The 17,844-nt window shown below is 36.4% G+C and overlaps 5 protein-coding genes across 5 annotated transcripts; all 5 read right to left on the bottom strand.

The window, feature by feature from the left end:
• Positions 1-5,422: 5,422 nt before the first annotated feature.
• TM35_000012120 (uncharacterized protein) lies at positions 5,423-7,021 on the bottom strand (the record flags this gene model as incomplete). Its single annotated transcript, XM_029020893.1, has 1 exon — positions 5,423-7,021. The coding sequence occupies one exon, from the start codon at positions 7,019-7,021 to the stop codon at positions 5,423-5,425; it is 1,599 nt and encodes a 532-aa protein (XP_028887401.1).
• Positions 7,022-8,423: 1,402 nt separating this feature from the next.
• On the bottom strand, positions 8,424-12,062 carry TM35_000012110 (conserved TLD domain protein; the record flags this gene model as incomplete). The annotated part of the gene is made up of 1 exon (XM_029020892.1): positions 8,424-12,062. One exon carries the CDS (start codon positions 12,060-12,062, stop codon positions 8,424-8,426), a length of 3,639 nt encoding a protein of 1,212 aa, XP_028887400.1.
• A 380-nt stretch (positions 12,063-12,442) lies between these two features.
• On the bottom strand, positions 12,443-12,793 carry TM35_000012100 (putative 60S acidic ribosomal protein P2; the record flags this gene model as incomplete). Its single annotated transcript, XM_029020891.1, has 1 exon — positions 12,443-12,793. One exon carries the CDS (start codon positions 12,791-12,793, stop codon positions 12,443-12,445), a length of 351 nt encoding a protein of 116 aa, XP_028887399.1.
• Positions 12,794-13,078: 285 nt separating this feature from the next.
• Positions 13,079-13,429, bottom strand: TM35_000012090 (putative 60S acidic ribosomal protein P2; the record flags this gene model as incomplete). The annotated part of the gene is made up of 1 exon (XM_029020890.1): positions 13,079-13,429. The coding sequence occupies one exon, from the start codon at positions 13,427-13,429 to the stop codon at positions 13,079-13,081; it is 351 nt and encodes a 116-aa protein (XP_028887398.1).
• A 609-nt stretch (positions 13,430-14,038) lies between these two features.
• Positions 14,039-16,882, bottom strand: TM35_000012080 (putative PTP1-interacting protein, 39 kDa; the record flags this gene model as incomplete). Its single annotated transcript, XM_029020889.1, has 1 exon — positions 14,039-16,882. One exon carries the CDS (start codon positions 16,880-16,882, stop codon positions 14,039-14,041), a length of 2,844 nt encoding a protein of 947 aa, XP_028887397.1.
• Between the last annotated feature and the right edge of the window lie 962 nt (positions 16,883-17,844).

Genomic DNA, 17,844 nt, shown 5'->3' with positions numbered 1-17,844 from the left:
AAAAAAAAAAAAAAAAAAAATGAAATATTTATCTAGTCACCGTATTCCATAAAAGACACAAAACAATTCTGTAATACACGAAATGGAGTGAAAACAAAAACAAAAAAAAAAAGAAGGGATGAAGTAATGAGAGTAAAGAGATAAACAGACATCCATACATACAAACATACATACACAGAGAGATCTTTCTCTAGTGTTCCTGTGCCGTTACCAGAAGAACAACAAACTCTAATTCTATTCTCTGTGGCCCTCCCCTCACCTATTCTCCATGAGGAGCAATAATAGTAATAAAAAAGAATAACTAAAGATTGTATTAAATTCTGTATCTACGTATGTATGTATGTATATACGCTTTAATATTCTTATTGATGTATTTTTTCTCCTTCTCCTTCTTCTTTTTCTTTTTTCATCACTTCCAACATAGTAGATAGGGAGGGTGCATCTCATACTTTAAGACACATACGAAGAAACAACAAAATAATAATAATAATAATAATAATAATAATAATAATAATAATAATAATAATAAACCACCCGTTTCTTATTATTTCTTTTTCTATTTTCTTTCAATCATTCCATCATCTTCCACGTTCTCTCTCTCTCTCTCTCCCTCTCACTGTGGTGCCAATTACCAATTACCTTGTTTCCAATAGCCGTACAGGAAAGAAACAATCCAACGGGTGGAATGTGTGGACGCATTAGTGTACGTGCAAGGCTAGATACAATAAAAACACACAAACACAAAAACAAACAAAGAGAAGAGAAAAAAAAAGAAAGAAAAACAGAATGAAGTTTACACTTTTCATTACTTTGTTTTCTTTTTTTTTTTCATCTCTTCTTCTATCGATTTTTTTTTCTTTTTTCTCTAAATCTAAATATAAACAAACAAACGAACACACGTAAAGGGGGGTGGGGGAGGGGCGATCGTAAACTCTGTATTGTAATCATTAGTCTTATCACCATTAGCAATGATCACTCTTGCTCTATTTCTCTCTCTCTCTCTCTCTTTTCCTCTGTCTCCCAATATCAACGGAACAGCAGAGAAGAACCAAACATAATAATAATAATAATAATAATAATAATAATAATAATAATAATAATAATAATAATAATAAAGGACAAATAAAACAATAAAGTAGAATAAGGAGGAAAATCTCTACAAAGAGAGAAAAAAGTATCACTTCCACAGTGGAAAAAGGGGGTCACTGGAGAGAAGTGAGAGAAAAAAAAAAAGGATGCATCCAACCACAATCATCTGGTAGATACATTCGCTGACCATTCCACCAAATCTCTATCTCTCTCTCTCTCTCTCTCTCTCTCTCTCTTTTTATATATATATATATATATATTTGCAAAGATGAGATATATAAAAAAGAAAAGAATATTCACTTTTGTACACATCTTCTCATTTTCCCCCACCAAATAAAAATAAATAAAAAAAAAAATGGGTTTGCACGGAATACATGCAATCCTTTATTCACATTCTATTTTCAGTACTTTTATTCATTTATTCTTCTCATTCTTCGGAAGCACACGACTTCAAGAGAAAAATAATAAAAAAGTAAATAAACAAAGAAAGAAATAAGTAAATAATAATAATAATAATAGTAAAAAAAACCCGCATTTCAATTCTTCTAATAACATGCACATATAATGCATAAAGAGGGGGGATGGGTATTTGCGAAGCGAGTACCACCATATAAACAAAAAAAAAGAAGTACACGAGAAAACAAAAAAAAAAGGGTGGAAAGTATAAATAAATAGAATCCACAGCAAGGATGAACGACGTACAAATACTCATTTGTAAATAAGAGAAGAGCCATCAGCCACTTCTTTCTTTCTTTTTTTTTTTGTTTTCTTTTGATTTTTTTTGTCTGTTCATATTGCAAAATCTATAGGCCTAATACAATAAAGAAAAAGGGATATATATATATATATATATATATATATATATATATATATATAAGTAGTAAATGTAAAATAAAGTATAACCAAGCGACAACACCATCTGAATGAAGAAAAATAATACAAAAACAATGTAAGTAAATATATATAATAATAAAAAAGAAAAAAAAAGAAAGAGAAATGGGTCTGTATATTTCTTTTTTTTTTCTTTTTTCTCTTTCACTGTACATAAATGTAATTAAATAAATAAAATAAGTAAATAAAATGTGTATGTATTTCTATAGTACACAAGCCTCATTGAAGCCCTCATGTACCAATTCCATCGCTTCTCTTCTCTTTTTCTATTCTCCATCAGTTCTCACAATCAATAGAAAAAAAAACAAAACAAAACAAACAAAAAAAAAAAACTGTTACTGGCATTTGTGTAGGCGAAAAAAAAGAAAAAAAAAGGAAGAAATATTATTATTATTTCCCTCTCCCACAACTATACCAAAGTAAATATATATATATATATATAGTAATAAACTCTGTATACTTACGTCTCTTTCTGAATACAAACAACCACAATACCATCAACAAACAGACAAAAAAAAAACCATCCAATCACCTCTATAAATATATAGATAAAAATAAAAAAAAAAAACAACAATAAATTTCCTTTTCCCTCATCTCACACTTGCCATCTGTGTTTCTTCCACAACATCCCCCTCTCCCACCTTTTCTCTCTTTATATATATAGATAAATAGAGAGAGAAGTATAAACGTTAAGGTCGTTAATCAAACAGAGAGCAAAGGAATGAGAAAAAGAATAAAAAAAAATAAATAAAAATAAAGAAATAGATAGATAGATACGTTTTCCCATAAATACAAATAACTGCGAACTGCTGCAATGAAGATATCACGCAGAAGACTATCACCACCTCTTCTCTCTTCCATAAAAAAGAAAAGAAACAGTACACGTTTGTATGAAACAAAACAAACAAACAAAAAGAGAAAAAGAAAAAAAAAAGGTATAAAATAGACTCAACCGTTCTTTTCTTTTTTTTTTCTTAATCTCTTTATTTATTTATTTTATTTCGGGTATTCTTCTTTTTTTTTCTTTTCTTTTATTTCTTTCTCTCATTTCTTCTATTTTTATTTTTCAGCTACACACAGAGCCTCACATCCTCTGTCATTATTCTTCTCTTCCGGTAGGTACAATGTAAAATAAATAAAAGACGTAGTTTCTTTTCTTCATTCACTCATTCATTCCATACACACACAAAAAACACACGAATAAACAAAAAGGGGCAGAAGTCAAACAAATTGAAAGAAGAAATTACAAGAGAATAAAAAAAAAGAGAAAAAAAGAAAAAAAAAAGAAAAGAGAACATTCTTCTTCTTGTTATTCTTCAATTACCATCATTGTTTAAACTAATGTTATTCTCCTTTCTTATCTCTCTCTCTCTCTCTCTCTCTCTATACATACATATATATATATATATATATATATCACATTCTGTCCATCTATCTATTTTTATTTTTCAATTCTTCTCCTTGTTTGACTTCTTCTTCCCATCGACGTTTATTCCCACCACCTCGCGGTATATTTTATTTTCTATTCACCCCTCACTCCCTTTCCATATATATATATATATATAGTAATGGTGAATGGCAAGGGGAATTAACAGACGAAATTTCTTTTTTTTTCATTTTCTCTCTGTGGATTGACAACAACAACAACAAAAACAATAGCAGCAGCAAATAAAATAAAATAAAAAAAAGACCAAATACGAAAGGGAAAGAAAATGTAAAAGAAGCAAAAAAAAAAAACAGGGTGAAGACGGATGGGATATCTTTCACATCACTACTGGCATCACTACTATCTTTCGTACTCCCACAAGAAGCTAAAGAAAAGAAAAAAAAACAAACAAACAAACAAACCGTAACTTAAAGGGAAGAAAATGATGTTGATGAAAAGAAAACAATAAAATATTTTAAAAAAATGTAAAACAGATGTAATTATTGATGAATAAAACACTTTGGAATCATTAAGGAGCACACCAACTACAAGAATACTCATTCAAAAAGAAAAAAGAAGAAAAAGAATAATGAAAGAATGAAGGAAATGAAAAACTCTTTCTCTTCAGGAATTATAATATCATTCCATCGTTTCTTCTTCTTATCTTCTACCATATATATATATATATATCCGCAATTCTATTTGGTGTGCTTCTCTCGTCTTTCTCTGTGGGTATGTACGTAAACAACCGAATTCCTTTTTATTTTTAATTATTATTAATATCTTTTTTTTTTCACTACGTTTCGCTTCTCTTTTTCTCTTATGATTTATATGATGATGATGATTATTATTATTATTATAATGATTATTATTACTGCCGATGTTGTTGTTGTTGTTGTTGCTTGATTTCTTTCCTTTTTCTCTGTGTTGTCTGAACCCTTTCCCGTATTAATGTTTTTTTTTTTTTTTTTTTCATTCTACGTTTCTTCGTTTCGTTCGTATCTCTCTACTTTTCATTTTATCTCTTCTTCTCTTTTCTCCTCTCCTTTTCTCCTGCTATTGCAGTGTAGATCTGAGCAGAGAACTTCTCTGCTATTCTTTCGCATCATTACAGTCACTCACCCCACAAACATCCACAAGTTTATCTTCACTCACTTCACTCATTTTGGTTCTTTTTTCTTTTTTGTTAAATAAAGAATGGTGTCCACTAACACCATAAATAAATAAATAAATAAATATATATATATATATATATAGATGTATACATATATACATGTATGAAATCTAAAGGAAAATATAAAAGGTATTATTATAACTCATCATTGAAGGAAATAGATGGAAATAAACACAATTCAGTCGAAAAAACTCTCGTAAAAAATAAATATTCACGACGAATAGGTAAAAGTAGAGTTCTAATTGAGAATATATGTCTTTTCTTTATTGGTTGTTTGTATTTATTTCCTTTCCTTTCATTGTTGTTGTTGTTGTTTTTTTCTTTTTTTTTCCCCACACAATCGTTTACTTCATTGTTTTTTTTTTTCTGCACAATTCCCTTTCTACCTCTCTAGTTCTTCTCGTACAAAGTAGGGAAAGTGCAGGAGTGAGTGAGTGAGTAAATAACATAGTGATAGTGTGGGTGAGGACGCGAAGGAAAGAATAATAATAATAATAATAATAATAATAATAAAAGAAGTATCCGCCGATAACAGAGACAATATTTATATATAAGAGAAAAGAGATATAAAACAGTAATGTTTCAAGAAAAAAGACGGTGGAAAAAACAAAAAAAAAAGATAATAATAATAATAATAATAATAATAATAATAATAATAATAATAATAATAATAATAATAATAATAATAATAATAATAAAAGTGCGGGATATAAGAAAAAGAAAAAAGAAAAAAGTTGTTGTTCAATCTCTTTCCAATTTTTTTTTTATTATTATTTTCTCTTTTCTTCTTTCCTCAGATGTATTCAATCCATTAATACGTTAACCTTCCTCTTCTACCACTACTACCATCGGAGAATAAAAGGAGGTTTGTTATGATTCTCTTCTTCCTCTTGTTGCTGCTGCAGACGAAGTTCCAATGCCTCTGCGGGGAAACGACGCCGGGCCTCACGCAACTCATCCACCGCAGTCAACACTTCTCTGTATTCGCATTCATCCGCATTCTCGCGGTCACTGTACCGAAGAAGAAGCGAACACCACTTCAAGTCTTCCGCCTCCCACTTGGGACGACTCACTCGATCATTTCTTCTCTTCTTAAAAACACCACTATTATCAGTATTATTATTATTATTATTATTATTATTATTATTATTATTATTATTATTATCATTTTTCGTGTTTCTAGTCCATAATGGCAACACCGGTGATGTAGTAATGGCTGGATTCACCACCGTAGAGGTATTATCACTGCGTCCCTGTCCTTCTCCTTGTTGTTGTTGTTGTTGTTGAAGTCTTCTACTGAGAACTGTGGGGAAAATATTCTTCTCTGGTGTGTAAAAGAGAGTTCCCACACCAGGTATAGGTGGAGGGATGGTGTAAACATACTTTTCCATAGAATCTCCTACACCATCAGAAATAATACTCCCTTGGTGTTGAGAATAGGAAAAATTATTATATCTATCACTATCATCCTCATTATTATTATGATTATTATGATCATCATTACCACCACCTGTCTGTGAAGGGATATCCCGTTTGTAAATCAATTCCCCTTCAGCTGTAACACCAACAACATCAATGTCGTTAGGAAGAGATTGTGTATCCTCCTTTTCCTCCTCTGTTGCTTTCACACCAACAACACCATCCACAGAAGTAGGGATCATCGCGGAGACACCACGAGTCCCAATACTGCGGATATCAGTGACACTTCTGTATTCATGAGTTAATGTCAAACGAGGATCAGGACTAAATCCTGAATTCTGAGGCATATCTGTAATCATAGTATTCTCTACTATTTGCCGTTTGTATTGTTCGGTCTCATTTTGTCGACGAAAATTTCTCTGCTCTACTGTGGAAACAGAACTAATGGTTAAAGGGCAATCACCCACCGTACAAAACTCTGGTACCACAATGTGTGCCACTTCACTATCTTCCTCTGAGTCCATTAAGGTTGGGGAGTACTGCAAAGAGACGGCGTAACTCCTTTTATGTCTAGAAATGGAGGACGGTGATGCACCAATGGGTGTAGTAGAAAAGTCTGAAGACATCATATCATCATCATATCCAACAGAAAGACTATTCTTTGGCGACATTGCAGGATAAGGTGTTTGTGTGGATGGGGATTCGGGTCGTGATACGTCTGTGAGAGCTCCTCTGTTGTTACTACCGCTACTACTACGTGCCAGGGCAGCATGCAGTCTTAACACCGCCGGATCCTCTTGATGTCTACGCGAGAGAAGAGCAATGGGAGGAGGCGTTGAGTATTTACTTGCGGCTTCAACTGCACGTGTTGAGGAGAGAGCGAATAACGATAGGGGCGGGATAGGACGGGCGTGAGAGACCTCCACATCACTATTATCATCATGGCGATTTCTACTCTCTTGAATGACTGGATGATCATTATACGCTGGTGGTTGAAGTGCTACCGGGTCAATTGTATTCATAGTGGTCTCCATCTGTATTATTATTTTTTTTTTTGTTTTGTTTTTTTCTTTTTCGGGTATGTGTTTCGTCTGTATTCACAGAGGTAAATAAGAATATACCACAAACTATAAATATATTATTAACAGCACACACGTCTTAATTCTCTTGAATCTCAGATAATTCTTTGTTTGTTTTCTTTTCTACTTCTGAGGACTTTGACAATTCTTTTTACTGAGTACACGAGATGTGAGTGTTAAGGTAAAGGCTGGAAGGCGAACTGAGATCGACAAATTCTAAGAATATTTGTATATTTTGTTTTTGTTTAAAAACCTCGCTTTGAGTGTCCAAATATATAAATATATATATATATATTCTTTTTCTTTTAGATCACTCCTTGTATTCTTCTTTCTTTCTTCTTTCCTCCTTTTTCAAAGGAATTGTTTTTTTTTTTTTTTTTTTTGTTTTTATTATTATCTCTAAGATTCCTTCTACTTTCCTTCGGAGTTTCTCTTCTGTTTATGCGCTCTCGTTTCTAATTACCGATTTCGCTGTTGCTCTATATGAGTATGTATATATAGTATATAATATTATATATACACACACTTTGATCTCGTTGTTGTTCGCTCTTTTTTTGGTTCAAATGTAAACAAATAAATAAATAATATATCTATCTGTTTAATCTTTGTGTTTTTTTTCTCTTTATTTCTTTGCCTTCTCTACTGTCCTTGCCTCTTAACCACTCTGGATTGCGTGTTGAGTGCCTACCAGCATAACCAATAAGAGAGAAAAAAAAAAGAGAGTAAAGAAATATTAAGAAAACAAAACATGTAGACTCAATACAAAGGGACATACACAACTGAAATATATATATATATATATATATATATATATATATTTCCACACTTCTACAAATTAAGCTTCACATATGAGCTACTCTCTCACTCTCTCTCAACCACATATTCGCTTCCGTCCTTCATAACAATAACATAAACTGATACTCACACTTGCAGTTCCACTTTCACACACATATAGATAGATAGATAGAGAGAGATAAAAAAAAAAAAAAATAAAGAGCTGAAAGAAGCAAACCTAGTTCTCTACTTTTTCTCCTTTGCACTAATAGAGTGAAGGGAATACTCAGACACAATCTTCACACCAAGAAGGAATAACGCTGAAGAAGTATAAACATGGGAATAAAAACAATCGTAAAAAAGACATCATCAATACCCACTGAAAAAAAAAGAAATAATAATAATAATAATAAAACCCACATAAGGGACAACAAAAGCAAAAAAAAGTATAAAATGAAACTATTAATAACAATAGTAGTAGTAGAAGTAGTAATAGTAATAATAACAACATATATATATATATATATATATATATATATATATATATATATAAAAGTAATATGATAAATACCTACTCTTCTCTTTTTTCTCCTACCACCAGTAGCTCTGCCGTTTTCACTTCAAATCCAAAAGTTCCTGTAGAACTCCTACTATTATTCGCGAATGCTGCCTCTGAGGACCATGAAAGAGTCGAAGATGTCGTCTGCCACTCTGTTAATGGAGGCGATGCAAACGTTGGACATGTTGTCGTTGAACCATGCGTAACGGAATTATTGAGAAAAATACTGCACCCACCGCCGCCGCCAATGGCAAGTGTATGCACACCGCAACTAATATATTGCTGATTCACCCCTGTGGATCGGAATGTGCGGAGTTGCGGTTTCTCCTCTGCGGACGACGGCAGCAGCAGTTGAAAGACAAACGTCTCATTACTACCATAAAAGCGGCGGGTTCCCAACTGCAGTGGATGTGATAAACACGCACCAATCAGCAGTGTACCTCTTTCACCTGACGACTGCGAGGCGGCGGAATTCACCAATTCAAGCACCAACAATAACGGGGGCTGCCGCCGCGATGTGGAGATCTCCCGCTCACTGCAACTCACCAGTGTGCGGTAACTGCAGCCGTGGAAGCGAGTGCTGTAGAGAAGCCGCCACGGTGTGAACTGCCAGACGGCCGGCAGCTCCTCATGCAGCAGTTGACGGGCAGCGGTGGGGAGTACAGTAATTCCACACTCCTCCGTACCTTCTTCTCTTTGTTTACGTGTGAGTTCTTCAATAAGCCGCCGCGTTGCCAACAGCGCATCAGAAGAACCTCCATCGAAGGCAGAATAGTCAAACTGAACGGCAGGCGTGTATACCCCTGGTGTCGCTTCCCAGACATCTCCTTCACGAACATTAACAATGTCATCCTTATCAGTGATATCAATAATGGATTCATTCGGGTCATATAAGGAGTCCTGAGGGAAATCTTCCTTCTCATAGGCGGGTGAAAGAGTATTCTTTGATTCATCATCCCCCAATGTTTCCCTACTGCTTTGTTGCCCAAGAGATAAGGGTGATTGTAGCAGTTCAGTGGAGTACACACCTTTTTGCACCACCTTAAACAAACTATTTATACATGTACGACTAGCATTCAACTCCCTTTGTTCATGCCACATCCCTAACCAAGATGGGCCTAAACGACGATCAAACTCAAACCGTAGGTTTCCAATAGCATTATTAAGTTTATCAACAACAAACCCTAATAGATCATTTTCGTTTCCAGGGTCATTATTATTATTATTATTATTATTGTCATCATTATCATTAATTAAATCGTTCCTATTGATATTATTTAGAGAAACTAGTGTTTGAAAATCACTGTAACGACACGCAATAACAAGCAGACGTAACGCTAGTTCTTCAGACCTACTATAGGCACAATCGTCTTTTGTTGTTTCTCCTAATAATAATGTCAATCCATCACCATGAAGTGAAGGAAGTTTAAGCAAACCTTGTACGCCTTTTTGAGTACTATTTTCCGCCAGAAAGCATCGTAATGGGAGTAAAGAAATCATTTTATGATGCTGTCTTTGTTTCTGGTGACTGCTAATATGATGTTCAATATCATCTGCAGAAAGTAAACCCTTAGAAATAAATGTGTTAGTTGAAACACTATTCTGATATCCCTCTATCCCTACCCCCAGAAAACGAGATACAACATTTTGTACACGACCTGCAAATGATGATGGTGGGTGTTCCATTGCACCTTCCTTATTCATTGATGCGAGGGCACTCTGAAACATATCACTACTACGAAACCCAGATGCAAAGGTCTGTACCATACCGAGTGCCTGTAAAGTAATCCATGTAGGTTTGAGAACCTTATCCTGATTATCATCTCCTGTTGTCTCATCCATCTCGTGTTCCATGTAACTTAATGATGTAAAGCCTTCCTCCTCCAGATCATCAATCCCTTTTAATTTTCCACCAGTGAGAAAGGAAATAAGTTCATTACATACCTGTCGTACGGCTACATCTACTGTTAACGACGATGATGATGATGATGATGATGATGATGATGATGGTACAAGTGATTTCTCCATTAACTCAATGGCACTAGTTGAAAGGAAATGTTCAACAACTAAGAGAACTACAGTAAGTATATCAGCTGATGCATCTGCGTCAATACGTTTATCAGAAGTAGTCTTATCTTTATCTCGTTCCTCTTCCTTTTCATCTTTCTGAATTCGATTTTGTTGCCAATTAAGAGCATTATTTAAGGTAAGTAAAATATATAGCAAATCTTCCTTTGTTCTACAGTAGAGGATAACAGCACTGAGATCATGAAGACACGAAATACGATGTAGTAGCTCTTCAATTTGGTTATGCTTCCGATGAGTCGTGCGCATTTCTTCAGATCTTGATACACTCTCTGTGTCTGAGGCATCAGAACTATTCTTTTCTTCTTGAGAGTCTAAGTAAGATATTTCCTCATTACAGTGCTCAACCACGTACCGCCACGTCAATTGACCAGATACCTCATCCGTATCCCTTTGCTCTTTACTGAGATGTTTCCTTCTTTCTTTTTCTTTAAGTCTTATAACTCTTTGCAGACGTTGTACATCGATGGCACTAAGTAAATGATAGACTTCTTGAACACAACCCTTGCGCCACAAACAAAAGGAAATATCCCATATCAAAGTAATAAACAATAAAGAGATACAATATGACTGTTTGTAGATTTTACCTTCTGGAAGAATATCCTTATCTACATTAGAAAGTACTGAAGTTAACCATAAGACTCGTGTATTCGTTATATCCTTTTTCTTTTGCCGTTCTTCTTCTGGAAGTTCTTCCAGGTATTTGTCAAGTAGAAGAAAAGCAGTTTCAAGTAACTCTAGAAGTGTATTGCACTTTTCAGCATATAATTTCAACACCAGTAAAAATTCATTGGCAGCCACAAAATGTTGTCTAGCATCCGCCGCAGAAAAAGCTTCCTTTAATGATGAGTACATCAACTGCATATCTGAGTATTTTTTGGTTGTTCCCTTTGTTTCCTTCGAATTAGTGCTGCTGTTATTAGCCTTGGTAGTCGACAAGACTTCTTTCTTTGTCGTACCCCCAGTTTCACTATCAGAAAGAAAAAGGAGAGAACGGAATACCCTGTCCCAATGAAATCCTTTTCTCTCTCGTTCTTCACTCTCACTCAGTGATATATCGTCTTCTCCACCTGCAGAAAGAAATAAAGTTTTCTGTAACCAAAGAACGTGATCAATAAGTTTCGTTTCACGTTTTCGAATATTTTTGACAGACTCAATGGGATTTTCCACAATTTGAGCAACAGCCTCTGCTTCCTCTCTTGATATTCCTTCTAGTGTAATACCGCGAAGTCTCGTATGAACCTCTAGTTTAATATTTTGTATACGCGCTGCAACTATGTTTGCGCACGCGAGTTCATATAAAACATAAACCCCGCATTCCCCCACGTCCACATTACAAGCCGAGAGTGCCTCCATTAACTTCTTTTCATTTGCCTCTAGGGCATTCCAACATGAGAGCATCGTGCTACACGCAGCTTGAGAGTCTAACGCGACTGTGGCTGCATGCATGCTAGACCGACACTCCACAATGCACATCTCGAGTTGTGCCAATTCCCGCTGGGAACCACCATCTTCATCTGGTGGGGGGACCGATGAGGGCAAAGGTGTTCTCTTTGGAGTGGTCATCAAGAACACCGTAGCAGCAGCAGCAGCAGCAGCAGCAGCAATAGAAAAGGAGGCAAAATGGTGGGAAGTAATGTAGGAGACTGGTGTGCGAAAAACCACTGTAGGCGTCTTTTCATTGCACCATGAGAATAAATAATTATAACAATAATAATAAGAGAAAAAATGAAGAGAAAGAGAGAGAGAGAAAGGAAAGGGGTGAATGCAGAAAGAGAGTAATCATAATAATAATAAAAAAAAATGGGAGCCACCAACACAAACAACAGACCAGTAAATAAAAAGAAAAATAATCCTAGTAACAACAAATAATAAATAAAAAACATGAAAGCACATCCTCCACAGAGTAGGGACCCACTCAAGCACGTCTTTCACTAGATATGTGCTTAGTCGAAGAGACCAAAGCCCATATCGTCATCCTCTTCCTCTTCCTTCTCGGCCTTCTTGGCAGCAGCGGGAGCAGCCGCAGCAGCACCACCAGCAGCAGCAGCAGGGGCCGCAGCAGCCGCAGCACCGGGCTGAGGAGCCGCCGACAGGGCAGCGGTCAGAAGAGTCTCCATCGGCTTCTTCTCAAGGAAGCGGGCAAAGAGAATGGGCAGTGTGTTGCGCACTGACATACCAGCTGCCTTGCATGCGGCTTCAATGTTCTCAGAGGTAACGGGGACACCAGCGTCGCTCAGAAGAAGGCAAGCATAGGTGCAAGCCAGTGTGTCGTTGGGGTTGATCGTGCCGCTCATGACTCTTTTAAGGAAGTGGGAACGCGACTGTGGAACCTGCAAATAATAATAAAATAAAGATGATAAATGTGGAGGAAGAGAGAAGATAGAAGAAAGAAGGAAAAAAAAGGAAATAATAAGTGAAAGAAGAAATCCAAATTGTTGTAAGAAAAAAACAACAACAAAGGGAAGCATCCCAAAACTGATAATGTCAACCATAACAATAATAGTCAAAAATACAAATGAAGTTTTGAAAAAAGAAAAATTGGTATCCACAAATCAGGCGTCAAAAATCCCCATGGATGCTTAGTCGAAGAGACCAAAGCCCATATCGTCATCCTCTTCCTCTTCCTTCTCGGCCTTCTTGGCAGCAGCGGGAGCAGCCGCAGCAGCACCACCAGCAGCAGCAGCAGGGGCCGCAGCAGCCGCAGCACCGGGCTGAGGAGCCGCCGACAGGGCAGCGGTCAGAAGAGTCTCCATCGGCTTCTTCTCAAGGAAGCGGGCAAAGAGAATGGGCAGTGTGTTGCGCACTGACATACCAGCTGCCTTGCATGCGGCTTCAATGTTCTCAGAGGTAACGGGGACACCAGCGTCGCTCAGAAGAAGGCAAGCATAGGTGCAAGCCAGTGTGTCGTTAGGGTTGATCGTGCCGCTCATGACTATCTACGGTAAACCTTTATTCAAATGAAGAGAAAATAAGTATATATATATGTAAAAAGAGAGTGGGAGAGAGAGAGAGATTATGGACAAGGTCCAAGGGAGACCAGTTATACAAAGAAAGAGTTCACTACATATCCCATCACATTTGACCTGCGAGGGTAGAAAAATTACTTACACAGAGAAACACCCCTTTACTTATGACGAAGAAGATCCCATTCTCAACATCTCTGCAGAACTTGTAAAGAACATAATAAAAAAAAAAGGAAACAAAGAAAAGTTCTGTAAAACAGAGAAAATAAAATAAAATAATAAAACAATAATATTAAGTCAATAGCATCAGTAATGCTTTAACCGTTCGTGTAAAACCCTTGGTCAACTTACACCACAGAGTTTATTCTCTGTGTTATTAAATCGTGTATTACCCTCACTGAAAGAAAAAAAAAAAAAGAAATCCCAAAAAATTACTGGTGCCCCATATGAAAAAAAAAAATATTATCTGTGTCCGTCCCTGTTTTGCATAATTATTTTTTTTTCTTTTTCTTTCTGCGTAGCCGTACTTATATCTGTATTTCTCTGTTTTAATTGAAGAGTCAGCTACTATTACAGTTACTTGCGGCCACTGCCACTGCTGCTGCTGCTGCTGCTGGCCGAAGTCTCAGTGACGTCATCTCCACTGGACTCGCTGCACTCAACATGCCACTCCCAAATAGCACTCTCTGGATTACCAAACAAGTGATGAGCAAAATAGGGCGACACTCCAGGTCCCTTCCCACAACGACGGTTTTGTGAGTTAAAACGCACATTTTCTTTTTCCTCTTCTGTTTCTTTCTCGGGTCCGTCTTCTTCACGGCGCCGTTTAGTACCAGCAACAACATCAACAGATCCGTCACCAAAAGTATCCGTAGTTAAATGACCTTCACATCCCTTAAATACGTCCGTTTCGAGTACTCGAAGCACACGACGGAGCTCTCTAATATTATGACGTAGTGTATGAAGTTCTCGAGACGAAAAAAGGGCATCACAATCAATAATTTTACTCGTATTACTAATATTAGTATTAATAATATTACGAATTGTTGGGATTTGTTCCTTTGGTGCCACAGCAGTCTCTACCCCAGTATTGGTAGAATGAAATGATCCGATAGAGCGGTGACTACGTGAAGTATTCGATGTACAATCATCATCACCTGCAAAAACACGGCCCATCCTTTCACCATAGCGAAGTTGTCGCCATGGATTAACTCTTGAGGGATTTGCAAGATTACTACTAGAGCGTCTCGTTCCACATTGCTCGCGTAGACTTCGGATGAGCGCAGAGACAAGTGAGAAGTATTTGTGACAACAAATCCCTAATAAAACAGTTTCATCATCCTCCTTTCCACCTTGTTGAACTCCTTGCCGTGGTTGCTGAGTTATGGCAAGGTGAAGAAGTGAACCCAAATAATTCTGTGCTAATGACTGTGAGTACCCTTCTGGTCGAAAGGCCAGCCAACAAATCAAAAGAATAAAACAACGCATCAAGGTACACGTTACTTGTGGTTGAAACAAATCTGTTTGTTCATTATGATACTGCTGATCTAGCGGTACACAACGATTCTGAAGAATTTCCTTAAAAGCACGCTCAAGGACTCCTGTAACTTCACGGTCCATCAGGATTCCAGTAAATAAAGAAGGTCCAGCTAATAGAAACTGTGCCACTTCCAACGTTTCTTTTTCATCTAATACCCATTGCATATAACTTGCAGTAGGTTTTGGGTAAAGAAGTGTAAAATACTGTAACACTCTAAGAGCTCCAAAACCTCGTGATGCAGAAACAACAGTGTTATAACATGATCCATTATAGCTGCTATCGTCATCTCTCTCAGTTTCTCTCCACCATTCCCACCATGATGTTGGCCTTTGTGTCAACAACACAACAGCTTGTCTGCGATCAGGTAATTGCCATAGTGAAGAGGAATTTAAGCAACAATTGGGAGAATTAGAAGAAAAACAACCAATAGAAAATTCCTTTATCGAATCCATACCCCGTGCCTCAAGGAGAGGTTGCAGTGCAGCAACTATAGTAGATTCAAGACCTGTCAAAAGTGAAGGGAATAATACTCGTGCAATATCAAGAGAGATATGAAAAACAACACATACAGCAGATGGCCATAAAGGGACTTGATGCCGTTCTCTACCATATATGTTTATATCTTCATTACCATTGTAGGAACCAAGAGGCATATATCGCTGGAGCCATCGTCGTATCTGTTCTTCCTGCATATTAGAGAAAATACCTCCATCACTTAATAAACAACGCTGGGCTGTTGTTATTTCATTCACATTCTCTTCTTGTCGCATCCTTTGCCGTTGCATATGTCCCATCTGGGCCACAATGTTAAGAGCCACAATACAGAGACCTTCAAGCGTTGAGATAGCACTTACCTCTTCTTCTTCTTCTTCTTCTTCCGCTTCTCGGTGCATTATTGGAGATACAACGGAGGGGGATTGAGAAAAAATATAGTTTCGCAACCTTCTAGTATACAAGAAGGCTCTAAGCCATGCTGGTGGTGGAGGAAATATCGTCATTTCCCTTTTATGCCACTGTAAGAGTTTTTTCTCCGTATCTGACGGTAGTCGAAGACTGAGCACAAAATTCTGAGGTAGATTTATGGTATAAACTGGTGTTTCTACATTTATAAATCGTTTAGCAGAAGGATTCATGGTAACATCATTATTCATATGGGGATTATGAATTTGAATAACATTTTTTTCTGTTGTAATTCCTTTTTTTCTTATCAAGGGTGAACGGTAGAGACTGCTGCTCTTACTCATATTATAGGAAGAATGTGCTGCCTCGTCATCGCATGGAGATGTTTCTTCACACATCATTAGCATCTCATTACATCCTCCTGACCAAGCTGCACCTCTATCAAATGAAGCTCCTTCTTCTTCATTTTTTTCTTTTTCTTCTTCTTCATCTTCATATGCCTTCTGCACTTTACTTGTTATGCTACCACCACTTTTTGGAGGTAATTTCGTTCCTGATGATGATGATACTGTAGAGAAATGAAAAGCCAACGGAATGTGAATTACATATCTCTCTTCACCTTCTAGAGATTTAACAGCTCCAAGTTTTAAGCATACATCACATCCTACCGACATATTGCCAGGATTCTTTTCTTTATTATGAATTGTCTGTGATTTCTTTCGTAATGTTTGACATTTTTCTTTATCATCCCCATACTGATTGGCGTTGACAGTACAGAGAGACGCAGAAGCAACGGTAGCGGAGGAACATTCATCTGCAAAGAAGTCCATGTCAGAATTAACCCGACTTATCTCATGATCTTCTTCTCTTTCAGTTTCTTTCTGACGATTCTCTTCAGTATGCCACGCTTGTTGTTCTTGTCGTGAAGGAGTTGCCACAACCATCACACGAGGATTATTGGAAAAAAGCAGTTGTGGCATATCTATCTTCTGTGTTGTTTATCTGTTTGTTTTCGTTTCTGTTCCTTTCCTATAGGATTCTATACTATGCTCACTTTGCTTTTTCTGCTAAGAACAAGAACAATAATAAAGGCAAGATAGAATAAGAAAATCCTCCACGTATTTATCATCATCACAAATGCGGAAACACACTAGAAACAAATCAAGAACAGGAATATATTTATTTGGGAGTTTTTATTTTTATTTTTATTTTTTTTTTTTCCTTCTTCTCGATGGATCTACACAGCAGTTAAAGCATAATGCATACATGGTTTTTCATATTAGAGATCAAAGTCAGTGTTTAAAAGAAAAGCCCATGCATAATGCACAACAGAGGTCATGTACTCAACTGAAAGACCAGACGCGCCCACGATTACGAGTATCTAGGAAGGGAATATGTGCCTATGCATCAAAAAATAAATAATTAAGTAAATAAATAAATATTTATGTGATACACAGACGTATGTACGTAGGACTCTGAATGTGTGAGTATACACACCACTTTATATTCAGAAATAAGTTTACACTACTATTATCCCATTAATTCTTTTTTTTTTTTTTCGTTGACAACATCGCTATTCATTTTATCTAGTGTATTGCCAGTTACCAGCTATCATAAACACCAGAAAGTTATTCTTTAATACCCCTTCTCTCAGGAATTAACAGTGGGATAAATACAAAACACAGATACATATAGAAAAGAAGCCTTTCTTCACGACCCTCAATATATGTTTATAATCCTTTCTTTTTTTCTCCTTTAACTTTACGCCCACTCCACTTACTTGTGTTTGTAGGACCACATTTTCCTTTCAGTATTATTAACAACGATATTTTTGTCCACAAAAGGATGAATTCCCAGTTTTTGATTCTTCCTGTGATCCCCCCTCTTGTTTTTTTTCACCCCCCCCCCACCTAAAAGCAAATCAAAAAAAAAAAAAAAAAAA

The sequence above is a fragment of the Trypanosoma theileri genome (assembly GCF_002087225.1).
Source record: "Trypanosoma theileri isolate Edinburgh chromosome Unknown TM35_Tth_1_V1, whole genome shotgun sequence".
In the NCBI taxonomy this organism is placed as follows: Eukaryota; Euglenozoa; class Kinetoplastea; order Trypanosomatida; family Trypanosomatidae; genus Trypanosoma; species Trypanosoma theileri.
The sequence above is the reverse complement of the archived record's forward strand: the minus strand, read 5'-3'. Positions and strand labels throughout refer to the sequence as shown.